Genomic DNA, 18,631 nt, shown 5'->3' on the forward strand with positions numbered 1-18,631 from the left:
TACAGGTTTCATGAAATTCAAATATTTATAAAATGACATAAAATATATTTTATCTAAATTACATATTTTAGAACTATTACTCTACTACTCTTTCAGGCAGAGCAAACTAACTTAGGTCTTCGGTCACTCTTAAGCTCATGATTGAACTCAAATATTTATCTTATGGTATCCGAGGAGTAGATAAAGAGTTCATAAATTACATTAAACCTCATGGCAAGGTTGAAACTCGTAAACAAATCTCCTTATCCCCCAAACCCTATAAACCAACTCAGAGAGCAAACTTGTGTGCTTGCTCATAATCCACGCAACATCTTTGCTATATGCTCACTCTTGACATGAATCCGACGCGGGACGGTCAGACCGTCAGAAGGGAAGGCACATACTTTGTCAGAATTTAGTCGATGTCGTCTTGATGAAACTCTCCAACCATGGCAGTTGATCGACTGTACTACCTCGCTCTGATCGTCGTCGTCGTCATATCGTCGTCAAACGCCTTCGACGTTAGATCCAACTCAACTCATTTTGGTGTTTCTCTAAATGGAGTTGAACTCATACGCCATTCTCCAGAGGACACATTCCTTTATGTTGGGTCTGGACTACCAACATTTGAAGGCCAATTTGGCAATTATGATGTCGATGATTACATTGAAGAACGTATCGCTCTAGTCGACTTCGTTGCTGATGGTTTAAACGTTTTCACGTTTAGTCGACAAAATATGTTACAGGTCAGTTAATACAATAACATATTTCCTTCCTATTTAATTTATTAAAAGTGAGCATTTTAAAGAATGATATATAATAATTATTTCATAACGGATTTTTTTTCTTCTGAGAATGACGACGTTGAAATAAAGCTTATGTAAACTATAGTCATAATATATCTCAGAGGGAAACCTCAATGGCCCGTATTCTGAAGTTATAGGTTTAACTACAGTGTCAAAGTGTCAAAACTTTTATTAAGTTTTATAATGTTTTTTATGTTACTGTACTCTTTTCTGATTCATCGATAGTGAAGACAATCATCTATTTATACTGACAATTATGAATGATTTGAGAGCCAAATGAGCTGAAATATGATGTCTCTACCGTTAGTGATTTATGTAACAAATGGCAATCCATGCATACTTAAACCACAACTTTAAACCTGAGTTTAAGTTAAACCCGACTTCAGAATATACGGGCCAATGTATGCATTATTTTCTTTTTTATTTCAAAATCATATTGCAAAATTAACGGCACTCTACTTCACTGTGTATAATGTATATACAGTGCGTCCCAGAAAAAAACGAAACCGAGATTAAGCGATGATTTATCATAACTTAATCACAAATACAATAGACAAATGACCTACCAATGTAAAGCTTAGAATCTCCTCTTTCATCTGATATTACTTAGATTATTCCTCATTCACGCATAAGTGAGCAAAAACAATTTGAAGAAAGGATACCAAAAACTCATTTGGCGGGGGGTATCTGAATTTCAAAAAGAAAATCACATGCCTAAAAAGTTCAATATCTGCTCTTTTATTTGATACATTAATCACAAAAAATGGTCAAGAAGTAAAAAAGTTATGTTCCCTCGAAACAATGCTTGTATTTCCATAATTTCATGAAATAAACGTGTTTTCACCGGTTTCCCACAGGAGCTATCGCATGGTTAACAAAAGACTTAACTTCACAAAAGGGTGATAATTTTTCGTTCTAATGTGTCTGTTTAATTGATTTAGTTGTTAAATGGTCTGTAATAGTTTCCATTAATGCATGGCTGATCGTCAACAAAACGGAGTGTCTAGTGAGTTTGAACGCTAGCCTGTAGAACTTCTTCATTTTATGAAATTATTGAAATTCAAGCCTTATTTCAAATAACCAGAACTTTGTTATTTCTTGACCATTTTCTGTAATTGAGGTATCAAATTAAAGAGCAGATATTGAACTTTTTAGCAATGTGGTTTTCTTTTTGAAACCCAGATACAGCCCGCCAAATTACTTTTTGGTATCCCCTCTTCAAATTGTTTTTGCTCACTCATGCGTGAATGAGAAATAATCTAAGTAATATCAGATGAAAGAGGAGATTCTAAGCTTTACAATGGTAGGTCATTTGTCTATTGTATTTGTGATTAGGTTATGATAAATCATCGCTTAATCTCGGTTTCGTTTTTTCTGGGACGCACTGTATAGTGACAGATCATGTTTAACTCGATATCTTTGAATACCGAAATGAGGGGAAATGCCGGATCGTTTTGAACATATTTCTCTTTTCATGCTTTAAACTACATGAAAATATACACTTCGATGATAATGGATCATTAATAGAAGATTTGATAGTAATTTGCTTGATATTTTAATCATATTTCCATATAGAAATAGATAAATCCAATTTATCGGTCTACAAACGAAACTATGTCTTCCAAATCAAAATGTCTTCTTCATCTGATTCTTCTTTCTTTCTCTCCCCTTTTCTTCTTGTTTTCCTTCTATTTCTTCCTCTAACGTGTGTGTGTGTGTGGGGGGGGGGGAATAAGTCTGGGATGCAACGATGAATTATGATGTAATTTAAAAAGGAAATTACAGAGGTATTGGCAAAAGCCCTTGTTCAAATAACAGTGATGCACGTAATCAAATCATGATTAATTAAAATAAATAAATTAATTAATATTTACTTATTTATTTATTAATTTACTTATTTATCTATCTATCTATCTATTTATCTATCATTCATAATATATTTCAGTGTCATAAGTCTCTCCCTCTAAAATCTATGAACGGGGTCGCCCATTTCACTTTCAAAAATAAAAGTCGGCCTACACTACAATAGATGACCAATGTACCCAACGGAAAAAGAGGATCCTGCTTAACATTGCCCCATGCACGTATAGCACATTAAATCGCTGAAAGTTATAAATGAAGTTTGATCTTTTAACCTCTGCCCAATTCTCAATCATTGAGTGTTGCTTAGGCCTTGACCCTTTAAAGGTAAATCGCTGGTATTATTTGGGTTGCGGATATTACTGTTTGTTTCAGAAAGTTCTTGGCCATTATATTTCTCATGCCTCGACCTTAATAATTGTGTGAATTACTGCAGCAGGACGGCCAATATTTCTCTGATGTGAAAAATAAGAAATGATTAAAATTAGAAAAAAATTGACCTTCATCGATGATAAGTTTTTATATATAGCCACGATGTGACTTTATGGAGATATATATATATATATATATATAAAATCCCACTTCTGCAAAGGAACCATATAATGTATTCGCACCAATGTTTATTTCTTTTCGTGAAACAGTTGCCAAAGTATATGAGATATTATGATGACTGATATTCGGATGCAATGTTTATGTATATTTTGTAGCTATATAACCATTTAATATTTCGGTGAGAGAGTGGTCACCATAACTATTAAAAACTCAGAAGATGTATGTGGCCACGTTGTTCAAAATAATATTTTCAACTTTCTTTGGCAGTTTGGGGGAATAATATAATTTCGAGATGACTGAAAGGATTATACATGTATTGATGATAGAGGGTACGTTGCAGCATAATACTACACAGCTTCATCCCATGCAATCATTATTTTATTTCGAAAATATACAGAGAATATGCAGCATGAAATCTATCTTCTTATACGGAGGATAAACATGATAAACATACCCATTCACAAAACATTATACAATTATCAATGTACACTGTTAGAAAAAACAGAGGATTTTACAGAAGCAAAATTAAAAAACAGATTTTACAGAAAGAAGTAACCAAATCATTCTGTAAATTGTTAAAACAGGAAAGATTTTATACAATTTTTATAGAATTTTACAGAACAGGTCTGCTTTAAAAAGGGGGAAAACAGCTATATTTACAATAAATTTGTAAGGTTACATACACCAAATATCTATTTTCTGTAATTTTACACAAATGCATGTAATATTACACAGTGCAGTGAGATTACAGGTGTTCTCGAGACTCTGCTGCATGAATTTTTTTTTAAGGAAGAAATTTTCTAACAGTGTATAGGGGAGATTGGGGTTAGTTGGAACATTTTTGACAAAAATAGCTGTAAAGTCCAAATAGATTTTATACAAGAAACAATCAATATGTCAGCTTAAAGTATGTATCTAAGGGCTTCAAATGTACCCATAAAATTCTTTAAATGATGCTTCGGGCTGAAAATATTTATATCTAAATAAATAGAGTAAAGTTCACAGAGCAAAATGCTGAAAATTTAATCAAAATCTGATTACAAATAGCGAAGTTATTGAAATTCTAATATTTTGTGAAAACAGTGATATGCACATCGTCAGGAATATTCATTAGGTGGGCTGATGATGTCATATCCACACCTTCCCTTTTCTTATGTTATTACATGAAATCATAAAATTGTTTTATCATTTCATCATGTGTGAATGATATATCCCCCTTATAATGAAATAAGTTGCAGCAATGAATATCTAATGCACTTCATCAGTTTTCAATCCGATGTTTTCAGTTTTTAAGGAAACAATTTGAATAAACATAATTTCATATAATAAAATACAAAATTACAAGAGGGGATATGACATCATCAATTTGATCATTGAATATTCATAAAGACAAGCCTAAAACTATTTCACCGGATAATGCAAAACTTTAAAATGTCATAGCTTTGTTATTCCTTGTCCGATTTTGATCAAATTTTCAGTGTTTTGTTTGTCTGTTCAAATCATATTAACCTCAGCCTGGAGTATCCCTTTAACTCTATGATGGTTACTGAAAAAATCCACCTTGAACAAGACCCATCTAGTGTGTTCCAACTTACCCCATATACGGGGTAAGTTGGAACATGGTATGGGGTAAGTCGGAACACTCCATGGTTAATTCAGAATTATACTAAAACTTCTACATGGTTCTGGCTTATTTGCTTATTTTTTCAAGTTCAAGATATTAAAGGTGTGTATTCTGATTTTTAAAATTTATGTTTTCTATTACACATGACATAGGCTACAGCCACTCACGCAAGCCGACTGTGTAGTAGAATTCTGTATATTACTTTATGTGCGTTTGATTTTACAAGCAATATCATGTACTTCTGCACCAAATTTACATGGCATTAATCAGATAATTATTTAAACAGTGTAGTTTTTTAACTGTAACTCAGTAATAAAATGGATATGACGGATGACACTGTACATATGAAATACAAATAGTGGCTTTCATGACAAATGTATGATGCCAAAATCTTATGACTCATTAGGTAGGGGCAAAGTTTGGGGATGATTATAGGAAAACACACCTTAACTGTACTTTGAACTATTTATCTATACCATACAATAACAATTTAAGGTCAGAACTGAATGAAGGAAAAGGTTAATTATACTAAGAAATAATGAACATAGTTGTCAAACATGAGATGAAATGCACCTAGCATGTAAAACAAAAATACATTGGGTAATTAATTTGGCAACTAATTACTAAACAATCATATTGCAGTTAAAATTTTAAACCAAAACATTTGCTGTTCCAAATAGCCCCTTCAATTTTGTTCTAACTAACCCCAGAGGCCCATGTGACATTTAAAAGTTTACAGCACAAAAAAGGGACTTCACCATGGCATATTAATAACCTTATTTTGTAGCTTGGTACAAGTATAAATTTTACCCCAAACTGGCCTACTTGATCTATAAACTGCTCCAAGATAATAATACATTTCTGAAAGAAAAAAAATACTCGGAAGGTGAAAAAAAAAAATCCTTTCTAACTTCACCAGGCTTGTTGCACATGTGTTGTCTGTAATATGGTGGATGGTTGTTGATAATGGCATTAAATTGAGGGCAGTATTATGGGTGTTATAGAAAATTACAATGTTTCAACTTACCCCGCGTTCCAACTAACCCCAATCTCCTCTATGGTAGCCTATAATCTAGGCGGAGGATGTAGTTATTGTCTTTGCTGTTAAGCTGAACACAAGCGATACGTCTGATCTGGCAAAGACTACGCAATGTGGCTGCGTAGTCTTCGCCAGATCAGACGTATCGCTTACGTTCAGCATAACAGCAAAGACAATAACTGCAGCCTCCGCCTACATTATAGGCTACCCCTATGTAGGCCTATATTGAAAGGTTGGCCGAGTAAAGAAATCAAACTTGCGAAAGATAATAATAATGATAATACTAATAGCTCGCATTGTTTCTCTGTCAAATAAACACGATCTCATCACTCCTGTTTTGAAAGACCTCCATTGGTTGCCCGAAAGGATCGCATATAGTTTTCAAAATTTTACTGTTGGTTTATCATTATCATCAATGGATCCGCACCCGATTACAACAAATCTCTTATTACCCCACTATCAACCTAGTCTGCTGGGCAAACCCTTCACTCGAGTTAAGGGTCTGAATGTGCAGCCTACTCATGCCTTGTGTACTGAAGGCTCTCTCGATTGGAAGAGCAAGTTTCGTATGTGCTAGTCTTTGCGTGGAGGCACACTTGTTAATCAAAGTTCCAATCAGGGTCTGTGCCTGCAGACTACTATCAACCTGCTATCATCCCAATCTAGTCTCTTACATATTCCACTATCTAAAAAATCCTGGGGCGATCGAGCCTTTGCTCATGCCGGACCAGCCCTGTGGAATTATACCACAGGAGCTGAAGAACTCAAACTCTGCATCATCCTTTAAGGGCAACCTAAAATTGCATTTGTTCACCAGCAGGTACTATGTTTGAATACAGACATTTTTCCTCATTTGTAATTTATCCTTTTTGTACTTCTTAGTTCTCTTTACTTTTATGTTTTGCTCTCTTCTAAGCGCCTTGAGCATTTAATCAAAATGGAAAAGACGCTATATAAATCATATATATGTATCTAATTATTATATAGCGCCATCTATCTAGGAATATTCTATTCCGATGGTGCCATGAGCCTAATTACATCAGGAGGGCTAAAGATATTTGTTCGACCCAACCCATTCGAAATTTTTCAATTTGATATTGCTGATTGACAAAAATGTATGAATATGATTCAAAATCTAACACTGATTCTAGAAATGGTAACTACTGAACTTCCTTTGCCCAAATTGGGAAGATATATCAATGATTTGGCACTATTTTTTGACTGGCGGAAGAATTGGGGCTATTTTACTGTTTCAGTTGATGAATTTGATCCTATCATAGTTATCTTCATAAATGACGATTTATTTTTAAAATGAGCTGGCTACGATACCCTTCTCTGGTCAGATATGGAATGTCAGATATATATCCTATCCAAAGGTAGTAAACATTTGACCCTCTAATTTCACATTTATTTTTTATGAATTTTTGTTAAGTGCCATTTTAACACACAAGTCTATGGGGAATGTTTTACGCGCGTGAGACCTATAAGTAATACAGGCGAATTCCCTATAGTGGATGGAATACCTGCCAAAACTCCTCAGAAGCAAACAATTTCTAACTGATATCAATATGTTTAGTCATCAAGTGGTGCAAAAAATGGATTTAATGGCTTAGCAAGGCTATATCAGGTAAAGTTAGTAGGTATGTGTATGTAAGCCTAGGAATGCATATAGACTGGTCAATGAGAGTCTAGGCCTCTTTATGTTCTGATTCATCATTGGTTTGTGCTAGTGTATGATCACCTACTTAATGTTAGAAAGACCTTTACAAATTGCTCATGTTAAAATTGTTCTTTGGAATGGGGTAGAGAGCTAGAGATAGAAATTTCTGAACTTTACTGAAGAGAACTAGAGTGGAAGCTTCAAGAAGGTATTTAGAAAAAGGCACAGAGTAAGGTAAGGTATATAATAGTGCTCAACTAAGGAGGGAGGGGGGTGGCTGTGTGATCCAATCTTAGTCTAGCCCCCCCCCCCTCTTTATAAGCCATGACATCTATAAAATTATCTTTCTTTCTCTCTCCTCTTTCTATCTATTTATGTATCTCTTTCTTCTTACATCTGATAGGCAATAGCCCTAGGAAGATTTTGATATAATAGTTCAAATGCAAATGTACTAAAGTAATATAATATGTTATTGTTTCCTCATTCAATCTCATGTACTTCTAGTAATTATGTTTGAGGCAGTTCTGGTATCCTGATATCTACACCAAATTTACATACACCTTTATATTACAAGGAGAATAGGGGCCTATATTGTCATTGCATTCACTGTTGGGCTATATGCAGGAAGGATATGTATACATCCATATAGTGAATATAGCATGTATGAGTAGCACATTAAAATGGGTCATTGCATAGAAAATTCATTTTCAATGCATTTCTTTGTGCTAGTGTAAGTGTACAGATATAAAAGAATAGCAAAGTAGCTATTAAAAAAAATAAAATTCATAGGTCATATAATATAGGTGCCATGAGCCTAATTACATCAGGAGGGCTAAAGATATTTGTTCGACCCAACCCATTCGAAATTTTTCAATTTGATATTGCTGATTGACAAAAATGTATGAATATGATTCAAAATCTAACACTGATTCTAGAAATGGTAACTACTGAACTTCCTTTGCCCAAATTGGGAAGATATATCAATGATTTGGCACTATTTTTTGACTGGCGGAAGAATTGGGGCTATTTTACTGTTTCAGTTGATGAATTTGATCCTATCATAGTTATCTTCATAAATGACGATTTATTTTTAAAATGAGCTGGCTACGATACCCTTCTCTGGTCAGATATGGAATGTCAGATATATATCCTATCCAAAGGTAGTAAACATTTGACCCTCTAATTTCACATTTATTTTTTATGAATTTTTGTTAAGTGCCATTTTAACACACAAGTCTATGGGGAATGTTTTACGCGCGTGAGACCTATAAGTAATACAGGCGAATTCCCTATAGTGGATGGAATACCTGCCAAAACTCCTCAGAAGCAAACAATTTCTAACTGATATCAATATGTTTAGTCATCAAGTGGTGCAAAAAATGGATTTAATGGCTTAGCAAGGCTATATCAGGTAAAGTTAGTAGGTATGTGTATGTAAGCCTAGGAATGCATATAGACTGGTCAATGAGAGTCTAGGCCTCTTTATGTTCTGATTCATCATTGGTTTGTGCTAGTGTATGATCACCTACTTAATGTTAGAAAGACCTTTACAAATTGCTCATGTTAAAATTGTTCTTTGGAATGGGGTAGAGAGCTAGAGATAGAAATTTCTGAACTTTACTGAAGAGAACTAGAGTGGAAGCTTCAAGAAGGTATTTAGAAAAAGGCACAGAGTAAGGTAAGGTATATAATAGTGCTCAACTAAGGAGGGAGGGGGGTGGCTGTGTGATCCAATCTTAGTCTAGCCCCCCCCCCCTCTTTATAAGCCATGACATCTATAAAATTATCTTTCTTTCTCTCTCCTCTTTCTATCTATTTATGTATCTCTTTCTTCTTACATCTGATAGGCAATAGCCCTAGGAAGATTTTGATATAATAGTTCAAATGCAAATGTACTAAAGTAATATAATATGTTATTGTTTCCTCATTCAATCTCATGTACTTCTAGTAATTATGTTTGAGGCAGTTCTGGTATCCTGATATCTACACCAAATTTACATACACCTTTATATTACAAGGAGAATAGGGGCCTATATTGTCATTGCATTCACTGTTGGGCTATATGCAGGAAGGATATGTATACATCCATATAGTGAATATAGCATGTATGAGTAGCACATTAAAATGGGTCATTGCATAGAAAATTCATTTTCAATGCATTTCTTTGTGCTAGTGTAAGTGTACAGATATAAAAGAATAGCAAAGTAGCTATTAAAAAAAATAAAATTCATAGGTCATATAATATAGGTGCCATGAGCCTAATTACATCAGGAGGGCTAAAGATATTTGTTCGACCCAACCCATTCGAAATTTTTCAATTTGATATTGCTGATTGACAAAAATGTATGAATATGATTCAAAATCTAACACTGATTCTAGAAATGGTAACTACTGAACTTCCTTTGCCCAAATTGGGAAGATATATCAATGATTTGGCACTATTTTTTGACTGGCGGAAGAATTGGGGCTATTTTACTGTTTCAGTTGATGAATTTGATCCTATCATAGTTATCTTCATAAATGACGATTTATTTTTAAAATGAGCTGGCTACGATACCCTTCTCTGGTCAGATATGGAATGTCAGATATATATCCTATCCAAAGGTAGTAAACATTTGACCCTCTAATTTCACATTTATTTTTTATGAATTTTTGTTAAGTGCCATTTTAACACACAAGTCTATGGGGAATGTTTTACGCGCGTGAGACCTATAAGTAATACAGGCGAATTCCCTATAGTGGATGGAATACCTGCCAAAACTCCTCAGAAGCAAACAATTTCTAACTGATATCAATATGTTTAGTCATCAAGTGGTGCAAAAAATGGATTTAATGGCTTAGCAAGGCTATATCAGGTAAAGTTAGTAGGTATGTGTATGTAAGCCTAGGAATGCATATAGACTGGTCAATGAGAGTCTAGGCCTCTTTATGTTCTGATTCATCATTGGTTTGTGCTAGTGTATGATCACCTACTTAATGTTAGAAAGACCTTTACAAATTGCTCATGTTAAAATTGTTCTTTGGAATGGGGTAGAGAGCTAGAGATAGAAATTTCTGAACTTTACTGAAGAGAACTAGAGTGGAAGCTTCAAGAAGGTATTTAGAAAAAGGCACAGAGTAAGGTAAGGTATATAATAGTGCTCAACTAAGGAGGGAGGGGGGTGGCTGTGTGATCCAATCTTAGTCTAGCCCCCCCCCCCTCTTTATAAGCCATGACATCTATAAAATTATCTTTCTTTCTCTCTCCTCTTTCTATCTATTTATGTATCTCTTTCTTCTTACATCTGATAGGCAATAGCCCTAGGAAGATTTTGATATAATAGTTCAAATGCAAATGTACTAAAGTAATATAATATGTTATTGTTTCCTCATTCAATCTCATGTACTTCTAGTAATTATGTTTGAGGCAGTTCTGGTATCCTGATATCTACACCAAATTTACATACACCTTTATATTACAAGGAGAATAGGGGCCTATATTGTCATTGCATTCACTGTTGGGCTATATGCAGGAAGGATATGTATACATCCATATAGTGAATATAGCATGTATGAGTAGCACATTAAAATGGGTCATTGCATAGAAAATTCATTTTCAATGCATTTCTTTGTGCTAGTGTAAGTGTACAGATATAAAAGAATAGCAAAGTAGCTATTAAAAAAAATAAAATTCATAGGTCATATAATATAGGTGCCATGAGCCTAATTACATCAGGAGGGCTAAAGATATTTGTTCGACCCAACCCATTCGAAATTTTTCAATTTGATATTGCTGATTGACAAAAATGTATGAATATGATTCAAAATCTAACACTGATTCTAGAAATGGTAACTACTGAACTTCCTTTGCCCAAATTGGGAAGATATATCAATGATTTGGCACTATTTTTTGACTGGCGGAAGAATTGGGGCTATTTTACTGTTTCAGTTGATGAATTTGATCCTATCATAGTTATCTTCATAAATGACGATTTATTTTTAAAATGAGCTGGCTACGATACCCTTCTCTGGTCAGATATGGAATGTCAGATATATATCCTATCCAAAGGTAGTAAACATTTGACCCTCTAATTTCACATTTATTTTTTATGAATTTTTGTTAAGTGCCATTTTAACACACAAGTCTATGGGGAATGTTTTACGCGCGTGAGACCTATAAGTAATACAGGCGAATTCCCTATAGTGGATGGAATACCTGCCAAAACTCCTCAGAAGCAAACAATTTCTAACTGATATCAATATGTTTAGTCATCAAGTGGTGCAAAAAATGGATTTAATGGCTTAGCAAGGCTATATCAGGTAAAGTTAGTAGGTATGTGTATGTAAGCCTAGGAATGCATATAGACTGGTCAATGAGAGTCTAGGCCTCTTTATGTTCTGATTCATCATTGGTTTGTGCTAGTGTATGATCACCTACTTAATGTTAGAAAGACCTTTACAAATTGCTCATGTTAAAATTGTTCTTTGGAATGGGGTAGAGAGCTAGAGATAGAAATTTCTGAACTTTACTGAAGAGAACTAGAGTGGAAGCTTCAAGAAGGTATTTAGAAAAAGGCACAGAGTAAGGTAAGGTATATAATAGTGCTCAACTAAGGAGGGAGGGGGGTGGCTGTGTGATCCAATCTTAGTCTAGCCCCCCCCCCCCCTCTTTATAAGCCATGACATCTATAAAATTATCTTTCTTTCTCTCTCCTCTTTCTATCTATTTATGTATCTCTTTCTTCTTACATCTGATAGGCAATAGCCCTAGGAAGATTTTGATATAATAGTTCAAATGCAAATGTACTAAAGTAATATAATATGTTATTGTTTCCTCATTCAATCTCATGTACTTCTAGTAATTATGTTTGAGGCAGTTCTGGTATCCTGATATCTACACCAAATTTACATACACCTTTATATTACAAGGAGAATAGGGGCCTATATTGTCATTGCATTCACTGTTGGGCTATATGCAGGAAGGATATGTATACATCCATATAGTGAATATAGCATGTATGAGTAGCACATTAAAATGGGTCATTGCATAGAAAATTCATTTTCAATGCATTTCTTTGTGCTAGTGTAAGTGTACAGATATAAAAGAATAGCAAAGTAGCTATTAAAAAAAATAAAATTCATAGGTCATATAATATAAGTAATACAGGCGAATTCCCTATAGTGGATGGAATACCTGCCAAAACTCCTCAGAAGCAAACAATTTCTAACTGATATCAATATGTTTAGTCATCAAGTGGTGCAAAAAATGGATTTAATGGCTTAGCAAGGCTATATCAGGTAAAGTTAGTAGGTATGTGTATGTAAGCCTAGGAATGCATATAGACTGGTCAATGAGAGTCTAGGCCTCTTTATGTTCTGATTCATCATTGGTTTGTGCTAGTGTATGATCACCTACTTAATGTTAGAAAGACCTTTACAAATTGCTCATGTTAAAATTGTTCTTTGGAATGGGGTAGAGAGCTAGAGATAGAAATTTCTGAACTTTACTGAAGAGAACTAGAGTGGAAGCTTCAAGAAGGTATTTAGAAAAAGGCACAGAGTAAGGTAAGGTATATAATAGTGCTCAACTAAGGAGGGAGGGGGGTGGCTGTGTGATCCAATCTTAGTCTAGCCCCCCCCCCCCCCTCTTTATAAGCCATGACATCTATAAAATTATCTTTCTTTCTCTCTCCTCTTTCTATCTATTTATGTATCTCTTTCTTCTTACATCTGATAGGCAATAGCCCTAGGAAGATTTTGATATAATAGTTCAAATGCAAATGTACTAAAGTAATATAATATGTTATTGTTTCCTCATTCAATCTCATGTACTTCTAGTAATTATGTTTGAGGCAGTTCTGGTATCCTGATATCTACACCAAATTTACATACACCTTTATATTACAAGGAGAATAGGGGCCTATATTGTCATTGCATTCACTGTTGGGCTATATGCAGGAAGGATATGTATACATCCATATAGTGAATATAGCATGTATGAGTAGCACATTAAAATGGGTCATTGCATAGAAAATTCATTTTCAATGCATTTCTTTGTGCTAGTGTAAGTGTACAGATATAAAAGAATAGCAAAGTAGCTATTAAAAAAAATAAAATTCATAGGTCATATAATATAGGTGCCATGAGCCTAATTACATCAGGAGGGCTAAAGATATTTGTTCGACCCAACCCATTCGAAATTTTTCAATTTGATATTGCTGATTGACAAAAATGTATGAATATGATTCAAAATCTAACACTGATTCTAGAAATGGTAACTACTGAACTTCCTTTGCCCAAATTGGGAAGATATATCAATGATTTGGCACTATTTTTTGACTGGCGGAAGAATTGGGGCTATTTTACTGTTTCAGTTGATGAATTTGATCCTATCATAGTTATCTTCATAAATGACGATTTATTTTTAAAATGAGCTGGCTACGATACCCTTCTCTGGTCAGATATGGAATGTCAGATATATATCCTATCCAAAGGTAGTAAACATTTGACCCTCTAATTTCACATTTATTTTTTATGAATTTTTGTTAAGTGCCATTTTAACACACAAGTCTATGGGGAATGTTTTACGCGCGTGAGACCTATAAGTAATACAGGCGAATTCCCTATAGTGGATGGAATACCTGCCAAAACTCCTCAGAAGCAAACAATTTCTAACTGATATCAATATGTTTAGTCATCAAGTGGTGCAAAAAATGGATTTAATGGCTTAGCAAGGCTATATCAGGTAAAGTTAGTAGGTATGTGTATGTAAGCCTAGGAATGCATATAGACTGGTCAATGAGAGTCTAGGCCTCTTTATGTTCTGATTCATCATTGGTTTGTGCTAGTGTATGATCACCTACTTAATGTTAGAAAGACCTTTACAAATTGCTCATGTTAAAATTGTTCTTTGGAATGGGGTAGAGAGCTAGAGATAGAAATTTCTGAACTTTACTGAAGAGAACTAGAGTGGAAGCTTCAAGAAGGTATTTAGAAAAAGGCACAGAGTAAGGTAAGGTATATAATAGTGCTCAACTAAGGAGGGAGGGGGGTGGCTGTGTGATCCAATCTTAGTCTAGCCCCCCCCCCCCTCTTTATAAGCCATGACATCTATAAAATTATCTTTCTTTCTCTCTCCTCTTTCTATCTATTTATGTATCTCTTTCTTCTTACATCTGATAGGCAATAGCCCTAGGAAGATTTTGATATAATAGTTCAAATGCAAATGTACTAAAGTAATATAATATGTTATTGTTTCCTCATTCAATCTCATGTACTTCTAGTAATTATGTTTGAGGCAGTTCTGGTATCCTGATATCTACACCAAATTTACATACACCTTTATATTACAAGGAGAATAGGGGCCTATATTGTCATTGCATTCACTGTTGGGCTATATGCAGGAAGGATATGTATACATCCATATAGTGAATATAGCATGTATGAGTAGCACATTAAAATGGGTCATTGCATAGAAAATTCATTTTCAATGCATTTCTTTGTGCTAGTGTAAGTGTACAGATATAAAAGAATAGCAAAGTAGCTATTAAAAAAAATAAAATTCATAGGTCATATAATATAGGTGCCATGAGCCTAATTACATCAGGAGGGCTAAAGATATTTGTTCGACCCAACCCATTCGAAATTTTTCAATTTGATATTGCTGATTGACAAAAATGTATGAATATGATTCAAAATCTAACACTGATTCTAGAAATGGTAACTACTGAACTTCCTTTGCCCAAATTGGGAAGATATATCAATGATTTGGCACTATTTTTTGACTGGCGGAAGAATTGGGGCTATTTTACTGTTTCAGTTGATGAATTTGATCCTATCATAGTTATCTTCATAAATGACGATTTATTTTTAAAATGAGCTGGCTACGATACCCTTCTCTGGTCAGATATGGAATGTCAGATATATATCCTATCCAAAGGTAGTAAACATTTGACCCTCTAATTTCACATTTATTTTTTATGAATTTTTGTTAAGTGCCATTTTAACACACAAGTCTATGGGGAATGTTTTACGCGCGTGAGACCTATAAGTAATACAGGCGAATTCCCTATAGTGGATGGAATACCTGCCAAAACTCCTCAGAAGCAAACAATTTCTAACTGATATCAATATGTTTAGTCATCAAGTGGTGCAAAAAATGGATTTAATGGCTTAGCAAGGCTATATCAGGTAAAGTTAGTAGGTATGTGTATGTAAGCCTAGGAATGCATATAGACTGGTCAATGAGAGTCTAGGCCTCTTTATGTTCTGATTCATCATTGGTTTGTGCTAGTGTATGATCACCTACTTAATGTTAGAAAGACCTTTACAAATTGCTCATGTTAAAATTGTTCTTTGGAATGGGGTAGAGAGCTAGAGATAGAAATTTCTGAACTTTACTGAAGAGAACTAGAGTGGAAGCTTCAAGAAGGTATTTAGAAAAAGGCACAGAGTAAGGTAAGGTATATAATAGTGCTCAACTAAGGAGGGAGGGGGGTGGCTGTGTGATCCAATCTTAGTCTAGCCCCCCCCCCCCTCTTTATAAGCCATGACATCTATAAAATTATCTTTCTTTCTCTCTCCTCTTTCTATCTATTTATGTATCTCTTTCTTCTTACATCTGATAGGCAATAGCCCTAGGAAGATTTTGATATAATAGTTCAAATGCAAATGTACTAAAGTAATATAATATGTTATTGTTTCCTCATTCAATCTCATGTACTTCTAGTAATTATGTTTGAGGCAGTTCTGGTATCCTGATATCTACACCAAATTTACATACACCTTTATATTACAAGGAGAATAGGGGCCTATATTGTCATTGCATTCACTGTTGGGCTATATGCAGGAAGGATATGTATACATCCATATAGTGAATATAGCATGTATGAGTAGCACATTAAAATGGGTCATTGCATAGAAAATTCATTTTCAATGCATTTCTTTGTGCTAGTGTAAGTGTACAGATATAAAAGAATAGCAAAGTAGCTATTAAAAAAAATAAAATTCATAGGTCATATAATATAGGTGCCATGAGCCTAATTACATCAGGAGGGCTAAAGATATTTGTTCGACCCAACCCATTCGAAATTTTTCAATTTGATATTGCTGATTGACAAAAATGTATGAATATGATTCAAAATCTAACACTGATTCTAGAAATGGTAACTACTGAACTTCCTTTGCCCAAATTGGGAAGATATATCAATGATTTGGCACTATTTTTTGACTGGCGGAAGAATTGGGGCTATTTTACTGTTTCAGTTGATGAATTTGATCCTATCATAGTTATCTTCATAAATGACGATTTATTTTTAAAATGAGCTGGCTACGATACCCTTCTCTGGTCAGATATGGAATGTCAGATATATATCCTATCCAAAGGTAGTAAACATTTGACCCTCTAATTTCACATTTATTTTTTATGAATTTTTGTTAAGTGCCATTTTAACACACAAGTCTATGGGGAATGTTTTACGCGCGTGAGACCTATAAGTAATACAGGCGAATTCCCTATAGTGGATGGAATACCTGCCAAAACTCCTCAGAAGCAAACAATTTCTAACTGATATCAATATGTTTAGTCATCAAGTGGTGCAAAAAATGGATTTAATGGCTTAGCAAGGCTATATCAGGTAAAGTTAGTAGGTATGTGTATGTAAGCCTAGGAATGCATATAGACTGGTCAATGAGAGTCTAGGCCTCTTTATGTTCTGATTCATCATTGGTTTGTGCTAGTGTATGATCACCTACTTAATGTTAGAAAGACCTTTACAAATTGCTCATGTTAAAATTGTTCTTTGGAATGGGGTAGAGAGCTAGAGATAGAAATTTCTGAACTTTACTGAAGAGAACTAGAGTGGAAGCTTCAAGAAGGTATTTAGAAAAAGGCACAGAGTAAGGTAAGGTATATAATAGTGCTCAACTAAGGAGGGAGGGGGGTGGCTGTGTGATCCAATCTTAGTCTAGCCCCCCCCCCCTCTTTATAAGCCATGACATCTATAAAATTATCTTTCTTTCTCTCTCCTCTTTCTATCTATTTATGTATCTCTTTCTTCTTACATCTGATAGGCAATAGCCCTAGGAAGATTTTGATATAATAGTTCAAATGCAAATGTACTAAAGTAATATAATATGTTATTGTTTCCTCATTCAATCTCATGTACTTCTAGTAATTATGTTTGAGGCAGTTCTGGTATCCTGATATCTACACCAAATTTACATACACCTTTATATTACAAGGAGAATAGGGGCCTATATTGTCATTGCATTCACTGTTGGGCTATATGCAGGAAGGATATGTATACATCCATATAGTGAATATAGCATGTATGAGTAGCACATTAAAATGGGTCATTGCATAGAAAATTCATTTTCAATGCATTTCTTTGTGCTAGTGTAAGTGTACAGATATAAAAGAATAGCAAAGTAGCTATTAAAAAAAATAAAATTCATAGGTCATATAATATAGGTGCCATGAGCCTAATTACATCAGGAGGGCTAAAGATATTTGTTCGACCCAACCCATTCGAAATTTTTCAATTTGATATTGCTGATTGACAAAAATGTATGAATATGATTCAAAATCTAACACTGATTCTAGAAATGGTAACTACTGAACTTCCTTTGCCCAAATTGGGAAGATATATCAATGATTTGGCACTATTTTTTGACTGGCGGAAGAATTGGGGCTATTTTACTGTTTCAGTTGATGAATTTGATCCTATCATAGTTATCTTCATAAATGACGATTTATTTTTAAAATGAGCTGGCTACGATACCCTTCTCTGGTCAGATATGGAATGTCAGATATATATCCTATCCAAAGGTAGTAAACATTTGACCCTCTAATTTCACATTTATTTTTTATGAATTTTTGTTAAGTGCCATTTTAACACACAAGTCTATGGGGAATGTTTTACGCGCGTGAGACCTATAAGTAATACAGGCGAATTCCCTATAGTGGATGGAATACCTGCCAAAACTCCTCAGAAGCAAACAATTTCTAACTGATATCAATATGTTTAGTCATCAAGTGGTGCAAAAAATGGATTTAATGGCTTAGCAAGGCTATATCAGGTAAAGTTAGTAGGTATGTGTATGTAAGCCTAGGAATGCATATAGACTGGTCA

The 18,631-nt window shown here is 34.3% G+C and overlaps 1 protein-coding gene across 1 annotated transcript in view; it reads left to right on the forward strand.

Moving 5' to 3' along the window:
- The first annotated feature begins 428 nt into the window (after positions 1-428).
- Positions 429-18,631, forward strand: part of LOC129264556 (sulfoquinovosidase-like) — a 37,215-nt gene continuing 19,012 nt past the window's right edge. The window contains exon 1 of the mRNA XM_054902438.2: positions 429-725. Within this exon, the coding sequence (XP_054758413.2) occupies positions 429-725 (297 nt within the window). The remainder of the gene's footprint in view (positions 726-18,631) is intronic.

The sequence above is a fragment of the Lytechinus pictus genome, chromosome 7 (assembly GCF_037042905.1).
Source record: "Lytechinus pictus isolate F3 Inbred chromosome 7, Lp3.0, whole genome shotgun sequence".
In the NCBI taxonomy this organism is placed as follows: domain Eukaryota; kingdom Metazoa; phylum Echinodermata; class Echinoidea; order Temnopleuroida; family Toxopneustidae; genus Lytechinus; species Lytechinus pictus.